The following is a 16,307-nucleotide window of genomic DNA, read 5'->3' as shown; positions in this document are numbered from 1 at the left end:
CAACTAGGATTGGGGGGGAATCCTACTCCCGGAGGGAGTAGGACTCTCCTGGCGCGCCCCTTGTGGCCGGCCAGCCTCCCCCCCTTTGGTCCTTTATATACTGAGGTAGAGGCACCCTAGAACACACAAGTTGATCCACGTGATCTATTCCTTAGCCGTGTGCGGTGCCCCCTGCCACCATAGTCCTCGATAATACTGTAGCGGAGTTTAGGCGAAGCCCTGCTTCTATAGTACATCAAGATTGTCACCACGCCGTCGTGCTGACGGAACTCTTCCCCGACACTTTGCTGGATCGGAGTCCGGGGATCGTCATCGAGCTGAACGTGTGCTCGAACTCGGAGGTGCCGTAGTTTCGGTGCTTGATCGGTTGGATCGTGAAGACGTACGACTACTTCCTCTACGTTATGTCATCGCTTCCGCAGTCGGTCTGCGTGGGTACGTAGACAACACTCTCCCCCCTCGTTGCTATGCATCACATGATCTTGCGTGTGCGTAGGAAATTTTTTGAAATTACTACGAAACCCAACAGGGTCCTCGCAGACCCTGACCTCATGGATGCCTGGGCCCGTGACTGGTCAGTGACCACCACGGAGACGTCTGCATGTTGGCTACGCCACCTCGATGGGGAGCTCGCCATGATCGGTGATGAGTAGTTTCTCAATGACAACTTCGCCCGTGCCGGCAGGGGCAATGCCAGGGCTCCCCGCTCAGGGCCGGCGTTGGCCAAGGGCCCTCCGCACAACGCAGGAGGAAGCAGAGCGACTCCTTCGCGAGCGCTAGGCGATGGTCGGGCAGGGCTGCCGCGCCCCCACACCCTCCACTGTTGGAGGGACCACTCTGACGACGACACGAATGATGACGGAGGTGCCGCTGGCCGGCTACTTGTATGAGGTCAACTTCCGCTAGAAGCTAGTTTTAGTTTTTTTAAGGTTTTTGTTAAACGGACAAAATATCGTCCATTTTATGTAAATTGTGTCCGGACTTAGATTCATGAATTTCGTCCAAATGTGTTTGCATTGTAGATGGACGTTTACGGCGTTGGATGACCGGCTCATATATCATTGTCCGCGAACACATCTAGGAAGAAACACGTGTCCGTTTTAGAGAATAGTGTTGGGGATGTCCTTAGGAACGTCCAGGAAGATGAAAATAAGAGAAACATCATACAGTAGAGTGAGGTGGTTCAGATTTTTCTCATGCCAACAGACATTTCTCTACCAACAATCAGGTTGGGTTAAACATAATCTGCCCAACGCCAACAGTTGATTCATCGCTTCTTCCCTGCCCCATCAATGCTAACTGGTTCATCATTTAACTCTACTTGTGATCTGTATTATTCATCTCAGTAACCACCGATGCGTTAGCAATTTCGTATAGCATGAACCTTTTGTCAAAAGGACGAGCCCCCTTGCATCATGCCTACAAAGTCCGCAGATACGGTCATGCATCGCCAAACAACTCATTCTCAATCAACAATCAGGTTGGGTATTTTCAAAAAAAAAAAACAATCAGGTTGGTTTAAACATAATCTGCCCAACGCCAACAGCTGATTCATCGCTTTCTTCCCTGCCCCATCAGTGCTAACTGGTTCATCATTTAATTCTACTTGTGATATGTATTATTCATCTCAGTAGCCACCGATGCGTTAGCGACTTTGTATTGTGTTCATGAATGACATGCATATCATGGGACGCAAAGTTCCTTTGCTCGTGAAATGAAGCACGAACCTTTTGTCAAAGGGACGAGCCCCCTTGCATCATGCATACAAAGCCCACATATACGGTCAAGCATGCATCGCAAAACAACTCATTCTCGATCATCAAGTATCCCGTCATCGTGTTTACTCTAGAAAGAAAAGGTTCAACGAAAAAAACTCAATGACATTTGACTGAACACCTGCTAATCGTGGTATTCGCCATGGTCGACGTCGGCCCGGGAGTAGAGGGTGCCTGGCTACGGAATGATCCTGGATGGATGGCCGCAGCCGAAGGCGGGAAAGCGCGTGAGTGGGATGGTTGCAGGCGCACGTTGAAGGTGCTCTAAGGGCATATCCAACAGCAGCTCGCTAATTTCCTCTCGCATCCATCCGCGGACAGGGGGGCCAGTCCGCGGACATGGATGCGGGAGGCCACCATCCAATGGTGCCCGCATACATTTCAAACACTTTTGCAACAAACTGGATGAAAATCATGCAAGCACAATTGATTTAATACAAACCAGACGAAAACATTTATGTTTTGGTCATATTTAAATTAAAAAGGTAAAACTATGTGCACGTACGGCCGCGCGGAGCTCCACTCCCATGACATAGGAACACTACATTAGTCTACTGCCAGCCATGACGGATCCCTTTGTCTTTCCTATGTCCGGCAGCCCGAGTCCTGGAGGAATATTATTTCCCCGTATCTTCCCTATGTCCAACAGTGCCACTCATCGAAGTGGCAAAGAGCGTGCTTCAACCAGAGGGGAAGGGTGCTTTCGTGGAGCCCACACGGGGCCCGGGATGGTATGAGATAAAGAACCAGGCAGGTCAGCGGTTGTATAAGCCGACAACGCGCCGATGTTTGCCTTCCTGGGACGCAAGAGGCGACAACCTCCCGTGTTCTACTTCCCTTGATGTTGGCGGCGGACACGGGCGCTGACCGTTGACTCTTCGATCTCCGCGCAACCAGCTTCTTTCTCTGCCGGCAGGGTGCGGCTACGCGTGCGTTGACGATGGATGGCACGGTCGCAGGCACGGGAGGCGTGGTACGATGTGGCATCGTCTACGGCAGCGACAATGCCCACGCCACCGTGCTTCCCCATGTGCCAGCCTGGAGCAACTCGCCACTCTCCGAGAGCTGACTTGGAGCGGCGAGTTGCTGAACCACGCGCTCCGGGCTGGCAAGGGAGGTGGAGCAGCGAGCTGCCTTGCTCGTATCTGGCCGGCCCGGTTAGCCACCCAGCCGATTTTTATGCGAAGAATTGTTGCTCTTCCTGCTCGTCGAATGACATCGAAAGGGTGGAGAAAATGGTGAAAGAAAAAGATGGGGAGCGACAGAGTGGTGCGATTCTTGCCCGGTGTCTCGCCTCCTTTAAATAGCGGACGGGTGGGAGGAGTTTGCCCAGCGTTGTGTTTAATGCCAGCCCGCTCGTGAATGGACAGGTGGCCGAAGTAGGTTTCTCGGCTCACACGGGTTTAATGGAGGCGTTTAAATGCGGCGAGGAGGCGTGTTCAACCTGGCGTGCAGAGTGCGGCGGTCTCGGCTGGCGCGCCGCTCAATGGTGAAGGCGGTGAGAGGTTGCATCCGCTCTGAGCCGTTTTTAATGTGCAGCGGCGCGCTCTACAGCGGCATGAATGCGGATAGCTGGCGCCGGGCAGTAACGCGCGCAGGCGAGGTAGCAGGGGGTTTGGGTGAGTCAAGGTGGTAAGAAGCGGGCGTGGTTGCTGTCCGAACATCCATAAAACCCTACTTTTATCTTCGGTTCACGGAGAAAACGTATCCAAACCTGCGAACCGATAAAGGTCCGCGTTAAATCATTTTCGCGGTCGTTGTTAGAGTCGGTGACTGAGAGATGCCCTATGGAGGCAAGTATAAACCTTACCTCAGTCCACCGTCGGCCGTCTCTCGGATCGAGTCACCAGCTTCTCCGTCGCGGCCAGATCCAGTCGATGGGCGGCCACCAGAACAGTCGACACTGGCGCGGCTGCATCTGGAGCCGCCACACGCCACAAGTAGTGCTGCCACGCATTATTGGTCTTGCTAGTCTAACCACAGAGCCGGTCCTATCTCGGACACTTTCCGTCATTCCGTGCCCACGACGAGCTGCTGCTGCTGCTGCTGGTGGCTAAAGCCACTAGCTGCACATCTTTTTAAATCCACTCGATGCAGCGGAATCGATCAGGACAAGATTTCTCCTCTCATCTTTTTAAATCCTCTCGATGCAGCGGAATCGATCAGGACAAGATTTGTCCTCTCGATATATATGCTGCTTACCCTAAAAAAAAAGATATATATGCTGCTTGTGGTGGATGGATCTTTTTTTTTTCCGTTGCTTGGTTCATAAGATGGTTATTTTTTCCCTTACTCAGCAAGCTTGCTCGTGTGACCCCATTTTATTTTATTTTGGAAACGTAAAGCTTGTGAGGCGTGCCGATCAGGTATCGTCGTGAAGCAAGCATAGGATGCTCCTCCCCCACCACATGCGTGCTGTGATGATGCGTGCCCCAGAGCCAGATCTCGGAACCGGGTCGGTGGTTTTAGGCTGCTTCCAATGGACCGATGCTTAGATGAGGTGCTAAGCATATTAAATAGCTTAGCAACCAAACTCCCCAATGCATAGGTGCTTAGCTTCTTGTAGCTAAGCTCTCTTCATTTAATAAGTCCAAGGATCTTTTGTAGTATATAAACTTTGTGGTATATTTGTGCTACGTATTAAGCAAATAATATCCCTTGAGGAAAACACATGAAAATATAGATGACTTGAGTCCATACATAAAGTGCCAATAAGATATTATGAAAATACATGAAATTACACCTACAATTAAAAGTGCTTAAAATAAATGATGATAATAATCTATTTTGGCCCAAACTTTTTCCAAATATGCTCTACCAAATCAGTTTTGAGTGCTCTATGAGTCCCGCGATCTCGGATTCTTGCATCCCTTTGTAGCACCTGGGCGAATACCGGTATGTCGCCGTGTGTGAATACTGATGGTAGAACAATGGATGTACCCGCCTCCTTGTTCAAATCAAGAATATTAGCCGCCGCTTCTTCTTCATCCTCGACTACCATATTGTGAAGAATGATGCAAGCTATCATGACCTTTTGGATATCACCCCGGTCATACAAACGTGCAGGACGACGCAAGATAGAGAATCGACCCTGCAAGACACCAAAAGCACGTTCCACATCCTTCCTTGCCCCTTCCTGATGTGCAGCAAACAACTTGTGCTTCTCTGTCTGTGGCATCGATATTGTCTTCACAAAAGCTGCCCATTCTGGGTATATATCATCTACAAGGTAATAACCATGTTGATATTCCTTGTCATTTACAAAAAAGTTCACTCGAGGAGCTTGGCCTTTCAGCTGCTTGATAAACAATGGTGATTGATTCAGCACATTGATGTCATTGTTTGACCCAGCAATACCAAAGTAGGCATGCCATATCCGGAGATCTCGCGAAGCAACTGCCTCCAGAATAAGACTAGGCCACCCTTTCTCACCACGAGTAAATTGGCCCTTCCATGCAATAGGACATTTTTCCCACCGCCAATGCATACAATCCAGGCTTCCTAACATGCCAGGAAACCCACGACTTTCGCCAATGCAGAGCAAGCGCTCTGTATCTTCAGTGTTGGGGCTTCGTAAATACTCTGCAGCATAGGTATCAATCACTCCTTGCACAAAGTTCTTCAAGCAATCAACCGCGGTAGTCTCGCCAATCTTGAGATATTCATCAAGACTATCTGCAGGTGTGCCATAAGCCAATTGGCGTATTGCCGCCGTGCACTTTTGCAGTGGAGAGAGCCCTTCACAGTTAAGCGCATCTGTCCTTGTGGTGAAGTATGGAGACCACTCACCTAGTGCATTGACGATGCGAAGAAAGAGAGGTCGTCTCATCCTGAATCTTCTCCGAAATTTTTTGGCGCCGTAGAGAGGATTGTCGCAGAAGTAATCTCGTACAAGCTGTTGATGTGCTTCTTCACGCGGTCTATTCACGTATATCCTTGGACCACTCCTGCTAAGTGCTCTTGCTTGAAGAGCCTCAAGTGTTCCCTTCAACTCCACAGCAATCTCCTCGGCGAAGGAGTCTAGCAGGTCCTCCTCGGCTAGGAATTCATCAAGTGTGTATAACTCTGCTGGATATGTAGTGTTTCTGGCATCACTATCATGTTGTTGATCTGTATCATCAAGATCATCTGATGGATGGTTATACATAGGCCTGAAACATGTAACAAACAAGACAACAAGTGTACACATCAGAATAAGATCGAACCAAAAAAAACAGTTGGGCGACACTGTTTAGATTCCTGAACCAGAGAACAATAACATGAAAGTTAAGTGATGAACTTCTAGTGATAAAAACAGAATTGCGTTTGATTTCTTAAAAAAAGTTTGTGTCTAATTATTTGTATGACAAGATAGCATCAGTGCAAATTTTGCTTCATCTACTAAAAACAGAGTAATTTTGTACACCGTAATCTTATTCTGTCTGAACCAATTTCTCATAGAACTTCAAAACTGAACTGAACTCAGTTTGATCATATATAAAATGATTGCTACAGACGTATCTAGATGTAGTATAATCAACTACGTTCCTTCCAACTACAAGTAACTCCAAACTAAACTGAACTGAACCATTGTGTATTATGAGCTGAACTAGTATGTTCTGAAATCAATTAGAACATTCTGAACTGAACAAAAATTATGAATTGAAATCAACCAGGTCTTCTTGGCCAATTACCAGTCAAATTTTGGCCACAGCCCAAGTTTGATGCAGAGAAAAATCTCATCTAAGCAAGAATGGGAGGGACAAAGCATGAGGCACACTAGGATACAGAACAAAAAAGTATTCTGATTTGTGAAAGGACAAATACCATCGAGCAGATTGTGGCTGGCCGGCGGAGCTACCAGCGACGGCGAACTGAACCGAGGACGCTGGTGTTGTCCCAGATATCTTCTCCCGCGACTGGCCGGAGGAGCTACCGGTGGCGGCGAGCTGAGCCGAGGGGGTCCCTGATACTTTCTGCCGGCGGTGGTCCATGGAGGCAACGCCTGAGAGGCGTGGCAGCGTCGCGGGGCGAGGAAGAGGTGGCTATGCCGGGGCGGCGGCGCAGGGCGAGCGGGTGGAGGAGGCCAAAGGGGAAGACGGTGAAAAGAGAAGAGGCAAGGCTGTTCGGCGGCGTGCACGGTGCATATGATCGAATTAACTGCGTTCCGCCTAGGTACGAGCGCCTGGAATCATTTCTTCGTGAGGGTACCGATTTGCTCTCTCTCCTTATTAATTAATATGCCACGTCTGATTTTTGCCTATGTGGCAGGCTTAGCACATGTCCAAGGTGGAGCATTGGGAGGGGCCTTTCGTCACGCCGGGTCCATGCTGTCTCCTCCCCCACGAAATTCTCTCAAGTACCCACCACAGGGCTTACTGTAGCATGCAGAAGCCACAAGATGCAGCAGCCCTAGCAAGCATGCAGAAGCCACAAGACGTTTTACTTTTACATGCGGGTTAACCGCTGAGGTCTACCCCGCAAAAAAAAAGAAAAAACGCTGAGGTATCGGTACTACTGTTATTATGGTTTTTTCACCAAGTTGCGATGAGGTTTGTGGGAGACAAGTGGGGTCGCTTTATACGGCGTGCTTAAGTCAATCTCTTGACCCGATGTAACGAGCTAGACTCGCCCGCGGTTCAAAATTTGCTGGGATGAAGTTTTATTACTCCCTCCGTTTTTACAACTGGAGTATTTAGTTCGCGTATTAGCCACTTAGCTGCATGCGCTAGTTCATATGAAAACGTCCACCAGGGTTTTTGTTCTTTTTTATTTCTGTGGGCGAGAACTTTCTTTCTTTCTTTTGCTGGAGTGTGGACGAAAACTTAGACGGTGGTTAAGTTGATATTCCATGCAGCGCGATATGGAGTATACGCGATCTGTTGAGAAAAGTAGCTGGTATTTACTATGGCAGATTACTACTCCCTATGTAACTTAATAATATAAAAAGTTATAGAGATAGTATTTATTTCCTTCTACATATAGCGGCCGACTGGTTTGGAATTCATTTTTTTAAATAAATACTAATAAGACTCATCCATATCGATCAAGCCAAATAGTATAGTCACTCCATCTATAAAAAAAAATGTAGTCACCCTGGAAAATACATCGAGGTCCCTAGGGGCCAAGCATGCTCTTCCTCGTGAACGGCCAATGACCCGTTCCTCCATCGCCGAAGCCGGCATGTTATTGATCGCGGCAGGACCAGCATGGTGAAGAAGAAATTGTTATTGGAGCTTCCGAAGGACTGCACTAGATATGCCTAAACTATTTCAGACAATATTGGACAAGTTTCTTTTCAATCGGCTTGAAGGCGGAGGACCAAATTGCAAAGGAAGGGAAGCCGCCACCTACCCCGCGTCTTCCTCTTGAATGCTCATGCTTAATTTAGGGTGCATGCTTTGTCTTTCGCGGTATAGCATAATGATGTGTTGGATGTATTAGCTGTTCGGCTAGCTGGTGTATATTTTTATGTAATGTAGTATGTATGTATGTTATTTACAAAAAAAAGAAGAGTTTGTACCACCGGTGCAACCTAACAACAAACTTCCATCTTCCGAGTCGCAACGACGCGTCATCCTAACAAACTCTATCAAAACACGCAATGTAGAATGTAGCCGCTCCCACTTACCGCGCGGGTCCACGCGTTGCCTGACCCACTATCAGCCGAAGCCATCCACGAGGGTCAAACCAACCACCTGACGCCCACCGAAAACCCTTATTTTTTGGACAGGACAAGTCGTTCATTTGCAACTAGCCCTCCCAAAAAAAAAGTCGTGCATTTGCAACTGCTCCTCATCCTCTCGCCATGGCTCCGCCTCCGCCTCCGCCTCCGCCTCCGGCTACGGACGAACGAACCGTGTCTGCCGGAGACACGCACGAAGCCGGCACATGTGTGGTGGTGCTCGCCGTCGGTACCTCCCTGCTTCTCTGTGTTGTCCCTGTCTACATCTATCTTCTACAGGGGGCCTGACTGGCCGGTGGACGCCATTAATACACCATTGATGCCGTCCGTCCCAGCGTGAATAATTTCTCTTCTCTTGCCTACGCAGGTCCGTCTCTTGGTGCGACCAAGTGCTTGCATGTTTACAGGAGTAGGTATGATATGGATCGAGCCGAGGATTCACCACACAACCTTCGGTTTCCCAGTTTCTCTGCTCTGGTTTGCCGATGGATGGAGACGAGCTTCTTTCTTCTGGCCGGTAGATCTGGTTATGATCCACAAATTCGGTTTTCGATCTGCTACCGTACGTGTATGTATCACCCTCTCCCTCTTTCTCCTCGGCTTTTTAGCGAAACAAGATGAATTGAACACATCTTTGTGGTTTCTCTCGCTGATGCGGTTGTGGATTTCTTTCTTTCCTTTAGATAATAATATATGTCTTCCCTCCATCTCGTGCATGGAAGTATGTTTGTGTTGGAGACGGCCGGTGATGGACACGGATCTCATCACACGATTCACAGTCTAGGCTTTCGAGGTGAGCCAACTGTGGCCTTTTATGTTTTCTCTGCTCCTTTTCCCATGGAAACGACTTCTACTCATCTTGTGATTTCCATCTATTGATATATTATGTGTTCCTTCTTGTTTTTGCCAGATGCAAGCGATTTTTTTTCCGACAAAGGGTTAGGCGAATACGACGATCCCCTAAGTTTCCGATCCTTTTCACTCGAAACTCTCTCGCCGGCCGGCATCAACAGGCGCAATACAAGGTGTCCGGCAGCCGCATAGGAAGCATAGGGAGCGTGTGTATATCAGTTTGTAATTTTGGAAACGTATAATGATGATTTTACTGTGTCGTCGTGAACCTTGCTGTAAAGAAAGATAATATGTCCTAAAAAAATTGGAGTACTACCTTTGCTGTTTTGCACTATAGTTAATGATCTCTTTATAGTACTACTGTACTACTAGTTTGTAGTCCAAGTTTTGGTCTGACACTATATTCTACTCCCATGTCTTTGTTTTTCTAGGTCGATCTACCAGTTGGAGCTAATTAATGGTGTTGCCCTGCCCCCGCCGGTTACCGGGCAGAGCTTTCGGCCGTCGGCCAATGTTTCTGCCCAACAGTTGGTGTCCAACACCGGCGGAGAGAAAACGACCTTGGACAAGAACTAAAGCTATCAAGGTGCCGTTTCCTTCCTATTTTACATCTCATCTTTTACATACTCCTTCCGATTTCTTTCTACACATGTACGTATATTTTACTCAAAAAGAGAAGGGGGATTACACAAAAGCCTACTAGTGAGTGCTATATCCCTTCAAAGCTGAATTGTTGAACCGGTGGGTCTAGAATCAAAGAGACCCTAAACTTTGATGTGTTGAGGTAGCTGCTGCATGTGATGGATATTGTTTGGGCAGCAGGTTTAGTTGATGGCCAGCCAAGAACAGCGAGGTATCATAGGCACACATGTCTGTCACGATACGGCGGACATCAGAAACAACAATGTCTAGGCATAATATATTTTTTGTTTCAAGGGAGAAATGTACTGTGATTATCTTAGTTTTTTATGAGAAAACTATAAATCAAACTTGTTACCCTTGGCTTACATGACCAATAGGAGGAGAAACAAGTGAGTGTGGGTGGTTGATTGGAGCTGAAGTGATGGCGAGCTTGATGATAACCAACCATCTTAAGGCTAACCTGCGGCCAAAATGGAACTTGTGCCGTCGGGCTTATCTCCTCATGTTAAATAACGCACTAAATACAAGGTTCCAATGTTTAGAGATGTGCACTAGTGATAAATGGTTGTACTGTACGGTGATCCTAGCTGTAAAGATAATGCCGATTTTTCACAAAAAAAAGAGATAATATCGATGAGCATATGCTGCTGCATGCGAAAACAAATTTTATGAATGCTAAAATAACAGGATTTTAATAGAGATGTACTTGTTTGTGTCCCTTGGTTGTCTGCAAAATTTTATTGGAAAAACACAAATATTGTGACCTGTGTTAAAAAAACGAGTTGAGTGCCAAATTTGTTGCTTGTTTTAAGCATTAAACTTTGCCTTTTTTATTGGGAAAACATATATTGCACGAGTATTGACCATGGTAACAAAAAGACAAGTATACGAGATTTTAGTTTTTTTATATTTTATTTTCTATTTATTCGAATTTAACTGCCAAAACTCCATGCCCAGATAATATGGAGTGCATTCATTTTACTTTCTAATAGAGGATTTGTTGTGACTATATGCTGTATCTCTTTGCTTGTTCAGATCCGTCTGTAGGCCTAAGGAGTGTGGCGGCCTTGGTGTGCTCAATCTTGCGAATTTTTGCCAAGCACTCAGACTCCGCTGGTTGTGGCTCGAGTGGACGGACCCTTCTCGCTTGTGGGTTGGGCTTGGAAATCCATGCGACAAGGACGACAAAGCTTTTTTCTACGCCTCCACTACTATCACGATTGGGGATGGGGCGCGCGCCCCTTTTTGGGAGTCCCCATGGCTCAATGGGAGGAAACCAAAAGATATTGCCCCGCTTATTTTTGACGCCTCCAAGAGGAAAACCTGGAAGGTCAGGGAGGCATTATCACAGAATGTCTGGATCATCAAGATCAATATGACGACAATATTCACACTCGAGCACATTCGGCAATTCCTGGATCTTTGGATCCTCCTTCGCGGAGTGCAGCTACAAGTGGGCGTGGAGGATACCATTTTGTGGAAACACACGGCCTGTAGGAGCTACTCGGCGTCTTCGGCTTATAACGTGCACTACTTGACAATCACCCGTTCTGCCATGTACAAGGTGGTCTGGACAGCCTGCCCCCCCCCCCCCCCCCCCCGAAAGTAAAATTTCTTGCATGGCTTGCCATCCAAGACAGGTTATGGACATCCGTTTGCTTGGCCAAGCGAGGGTGGCCAAACAGTGGCCCGTGCACCTTCTGTAGGCGTGAGCAAGAGACCGTTGAGCACATTTTCTTTCAATGTAGATACACCTTGAGAGTTTGGGAGATGGTCAGAGCTTGGCTTCAACTCATTGATTTGGATACTTCAGATTGGGCGGCTTACAGGAGCATCCATGAGTGGTGGTATGAATCGGCTTCCGCCCACAGTGCTCACAAAAAAGTGATGCCGTCTATCTTCATGCTCGTTTCGAAAGCAATTTGGGATGAGAGGAACGCACGGGTTTTTCGAGGCCGCTCCGCTCCAACGTTTACCACCCTCCAAGCAATCAAGCACGAGGCGACGCTATGGGTCCTGGCAGGGGCAAAACATTTGGGTCCTCTGATGCCGGGAGAGTAACGGCTTGTATTTTCTTTTCGGCCTTTGGCCGGTGCCTGAAAACCTTGTTAAACCTCCTTCTTATTTAATGAATGGGGCAAATTTTTTGCCTCCGTTTCAAAAAAAAAGATCCTAATGGTGTGGCGACGCGTGACGCCCTGCCGGTTACGGTACATGAGCTTTCTTTACATCGCACCAGCCAACGTAGCACTTGGTGTCGACCACCAGCGGAGGAAAAACGCAACTCAAGCCATCGACGTTTTCTTGTACGTTGTATACTTCCTATTTCCCTGTTCTGATTTCTACATAGGGGGGTGCCCTCAGTGATAGGTATTAGAAGGGGTAGCGTGCTTTCCTGCACCGAAAAAACCATGGCATTGATCATCCTTAATGTTTGAATACATCGAGAGTTATAATGCTATCTTAGGAACATATCCATATGTAGTTTAAGAAGTGTAATACATATATGAGCGGTTGCAATTTGCAAGGTCTAGTCTTCTCAAACAAAAGTTGAATTAATAAACAAGAGAAAAAAAACAGCAAACAATTATTTATATGAACTACATCGATGGTAACAATAATAAGAAAACAATGACTATATATTGTAAAATTTCAAATCCATAACACTGCAGCCCATACTTTATGTTACTGGCCTATTGACAGGCCAAGACTTTCACCAAGGCTGGCTTCTTACTTTCTTCAACTTGGAATGCGGAAATTTCATACTCCCTCCGACCACTAAAGTGGCGACAGGTAATATGGATCAGAGGGAGTATCAATGAACATTTTTTTACTGAACTTGAAGTGAACAATACAGAAGCAACAATTTTCCTCTAGAAAAGCAATGCAAGTATTTAGCATAATAATAATTTTAATACTACGATTCTTCAAAAATCAAAACCATGCATGCTGATGCCGCACACCATTATCCAAAGAAAAAATGTAAGTGTATAACTTATATTTATGATAAGTGTATAACTTATATTTATAGAACTACATGCCGCATACATGGTCCAAGTGTGCCATACTTGGTTCAGTTTTGATGCTTTCATAAAGGAAAGACCACCAAAAAGCAAGAAATAGTGAGATAACATAAAACCAGTGGACCACAATTCACTCATCTTACAAAGCAAAGAGCTCAAAAACGACAAATCCATTTAGCATGGATCAAGCACGATATGGACACAACATTCAAGTGCATAATACCTAAGAATCCAAAGGTCAACAAAAATTAAGATAAAGTAATCTTGAAGGCAATTTTTCAAGATAATACCTTAGCATCACCGCATATAGAAAGGACCCTTTGTGGTGAAAATGCTCGCATCAATTTCCACAAAAGAAAACAGGTTAGTCAAAATACATATCAACATCGGTAGGTGGGCGAGCTCTCACTTTGCACAAGCATCTCCAACATCATGAAAATAGAAACCGTCTTACGATTGCATGACAAAATCTAACGGAAAGACAAAACAAAGATTGGAAAGGAGAGGAAAATTAAAGGAGAGAAGGTCCGTTGTGTGAGTGTTCAAAACACTCTATGCCAACTAACTATGCATAGAGACAGATTGGCCCAGAGATTGTATATCATTCATCTATGCATAACAATGAAACTTCATTCACACCGTAGATAATACCAAGATGCATGAAAATGAATGTAGACTATTGAATTCATGCTTGAGCCAATTCATCCAAAAGTCCAAACTCGTGGAGAGAAGCGGGTAATATATTTCAACACTCTTCCTCACATCTAGCCTATTTTAGTCCTTAGACGTGGGATCGGTGTAGGCCGCAAAATCTTTTTTTAGTGCTACGTTGGTAGGGTCTTGAAATCAAAATCTCTTGACTTGGATACCATATTAAATTCATGCTCCAGTCAATCCATCCAAAAGTCTGAACTGGTGGAGAGAGGAGAGCAATATATTTCAACATAGGCGAATGAGTTTCGGGGTAGAAAATTGACAGGTCCATGGAAAAAACTATGTAATTTGATTATTTGACAAAGAGAAACAATATTGTAGGAAAAAAACAAGTTATCCGAACATATAAATAGAAGTATAAGCCTTTCATGATCATTATCGAACCGGCAACTAACACTCAACATTAATCCATTACATAATCAATTATTTTCGTTTATGTTTTTCAGAAGTTATAATTTAAAAATAACTATTCATTGGAACCTCACTGAGTGTTCTTTTCATTTGGGGTCGTCTTTTAACTTTCACGTCCGTTTTTCACTTCCATTCCATTTCTTTGTTTTTTTAATCTTTATCAAATTTCGAGAATTATACAGGCTATGACCACTTAGATGGAACATCATACGAAGGAAATCATCGGGACATCAGAATATTGTTTGCATTCCTTGCGTGTATTTCCTGGTCGATTGAGCACACCTGATGAACCCGCGAATCACCTTTAAAAAAACACGGACCTTCAACTCTGAATATGCAAAGAAACTTAAAAAATATAGATGTAAAGAAATTGAGCACCTACTTCCCATACATTGTCTCGAATCTAGCTAGTTCAACTCGTTTTGTGAGTATACCCTAGTGTCCACAATAGCTTCCTCCTTCACAGCATGTAAAAACTAAAAACTCAGCATACACTATCTCTACCCTTTTAAAGTTCCACACGGTTTGTACCCCCCCTTTTATAAGCTCCACATGACCAACTTTGCCTGCACACACGGAGCTTTTCAAACATTGCAGAATCTTATGGACAAAAATAAATGAACGTACCCAGTGTTGAAAGCTCCCACACAAGGGGTATGGGGAAGGGGTTTCTCTAGACAACCTTCCCTTGCATAACAATTCTGCAAGGAGACTGGTTTGAAACCAGGACCTATAGAATTACATGGACAAAAATAAGTAGCAAAATTCACATCAAGGAAAAACAAATAACATACTTATTAACTTTTCTTTGAAATGACACACATGAAGCCTACATCCTTGCATCGGCCCGGTTCGTTTCAGCTTTGATTGAATCCGAATCACCTACAGATTTGCTTCAGTGTCAAATTTGTTTCGCAAGATATAAGGCCATGTTTGTTTCACTTTGATTGCAGTCGAATCATCTTTGGATTTGCTTCAGTGGCCAATCTGATTTGCAGAATCAGCTTCGCCACCAAAGTACACTTTAAAGTGCTTCAGCAAATTACGCTGACAATGTCCCAAATCGAGATTCAGCTTCACTGGCGAAGCTGATTTGAGATAACTGTTTGTTTCCGATTCCACATTCAGTTTCACTGGCAAAGCTGATTCAAAATAGCTATTTGTTTCATATTCCAGATTCAGCTTCGATGGCAAAGCTGAATCTGGTTTTTGAAGCTTAAACAAAGAGGTCCGAAATTTCTGGTCTTCATATGGTTTTCCAGGAATAACTTGCATGTTAGATGACACACCAAAAATCTTATTAGAAATGTTGCTTGCACATTTGATGAAGAGGAGGTCATTAAAGAGATTACATATTTTCTCAATTACATGACAGTAGTCTAATAGCCAAGGACACACCTCAGATTGATCTGTGAGTTTTCTAATGGCATGGATGATTTGCTCTGCCATATTGTCAAGCATTTGAAATAATAATAAAATGTGTAAGATAAATAAGGCATGCCTAAAATTAAATTGAAACGAGCTAGGACAGGCCACTCATTTATAGGAAACAATACTGTTGCACATAGTGCATAAAATGTATTTTATACGTGATCAACTATGTTTTAGTGTACAATGAATTTGTTGTTAGTGCACATAAATCGACCATAAAAAACATGTCGAAGTATGACAACACCATTTAATATAATTTAATTATACATGATCAACTATGTAGTAGGAGTCACATAAAACTATTTTTTGCGAGAAAACTTTCGATCTATTCATCAACTGTTAAGGTAGTACATAGAACACTAGAAGTAGAATTTACATCCAGGTTCGTAGACCATCTAGCGATGACTACAAGCACTAAAGCGAGCCGAAGGCGCGCCGCTGTCATCGCCTCTCCCTTGTTGGAGTCGGGCAAACATCGTTGTAGTAAACAGTCGGAGAGTCGTCGTGCTAAGGCCCCATAGGATCAGCGCATCAGAATAACAACCACCGTCGATGAAGAGAATTGTAGATCGGGAGGATCCAACATGCAGACACACAGACGTGGACGAACGAAGATCGGATCCACCGAAGACGGATGCCGACCGGATCCCACGGGATCCGTTGGAGACAAATCTCCACACGCCTTCCAACGATGCTTGAAACATCACCGGGACGGGGGTTAGGCATAGAGAACCTTATTTCATCTTCAAGAAGCCGCCGCCGCATCGTCTTCTTGACCATAGCAGAAACCCTAAT

At 45.2% G+C, this 16,307-nt stretch overlaps 2 protein-coding genes across 2 annotated transcripts; one reads left to right on the top strand and one right to left on the bottom strand.

Annotated features, from left to right (window-relative positions):
* Positions 1-4,453: 4,453 nt before the first annotated feature.
* Positions 4,454-6,923, bottom strand: LOC147984111 (uncharacterized). The gene is made up of 2 exons (XM_087543373.1): positions 6,582-6,923; positions 4,454-5,926 (listed from the first exon to the last, which is right to left on the bottom strand). The coding sequence occupies exons 1-2, from the start codon at positions 6,746-6,748 to the stop codon at positions 4,558-4,560; spliced, it is 1,536 nt and encodes a 511-aa protein (XP_087399499.1). The 5' UTR covers positions 6,749-6,923; the 3' UTR covers positions 4,454-4,557.
* Positions 6,924-8,470: 1,547 nt separating this feature from the next.
* On the top strand, positions 8,471-12,081 carry LOC147984110 (uncharacterized). Its single transcript, XM_087543374.1, has 6 exons — positions 8,471-8,668; positions 8,807-9,010; positions 9,131-9,232; positions 9,350-9,464; positions 9,723-9,877; positions 10,969-12,081. Exons 1-5 carry the CDS (start codon positions 8,563-8,565, stop codon positions 9,865-9,867), a joined length of 672 nt encoding a protein of 223 aa, XP_087399500.1. The 5' UTR covers positions 8,471-8,562; the 3' UTR covers positions 9,868-9,877; positions 10,969-12,081.
* The last annotated feature ends 4,226 nt before the right edge of the window (positions 12,082-16,307 follow it).

The sequence above is a fragment of the Triticum urartu genome, chromosome 2A, assembly GCF_056163025.1.
Source record: "Triticum urartu cultivar PI428250 chromosome 2A, HENAU_Tu73, whole genome shotgun sequence".
NCBI lineage: Eukaryota > Viridiplantae > Streptophyta > Magnoliopsida > Poales > Poaceae > Triticum > Triticum urartu.
Note: the sequence above shows the minus strand (reverse complement) of the source record. Positions and strands in the feature narration are given on the sequence as shown.

Coding starts and splice junctions, on each gene's coding strand:
- LOC147984111 (XM_087543373.1), bottom strand. CDS start 6,748: ATGGACCACCGCCGGCAGAAAGTATCAGGGACCCCCTCGGCTCAGCTC. Junction 5,927..6,581: donor CAGCCACAATCTGCTCGATG/GTATTTGTCCTT, acceptor TACATGTTTCAG/GCCTATGTATAACCATCCAT.
- LOC147984110 (XM_087543374.1), top strand. CDS start 8,563: ATGGCTCCGCCTCCGCCTCCGCCTCCGCCTCCGGCTACGGACGAACGA. Junction 9,011..9,130: donor GATCTGCTACCGTACGTGTA/TGTATCACCCTC, acceptor TTAGATAATAAT/ATATGTCTTCCCTCCATCTC. Junction 9,233..9,349: donor TCACAGTCTAGGCTTTCGAG/GTGAGCCAACTG, acceptor TGTTTTTGCCAG/ATGCAAGCGATTTTTTTTCC.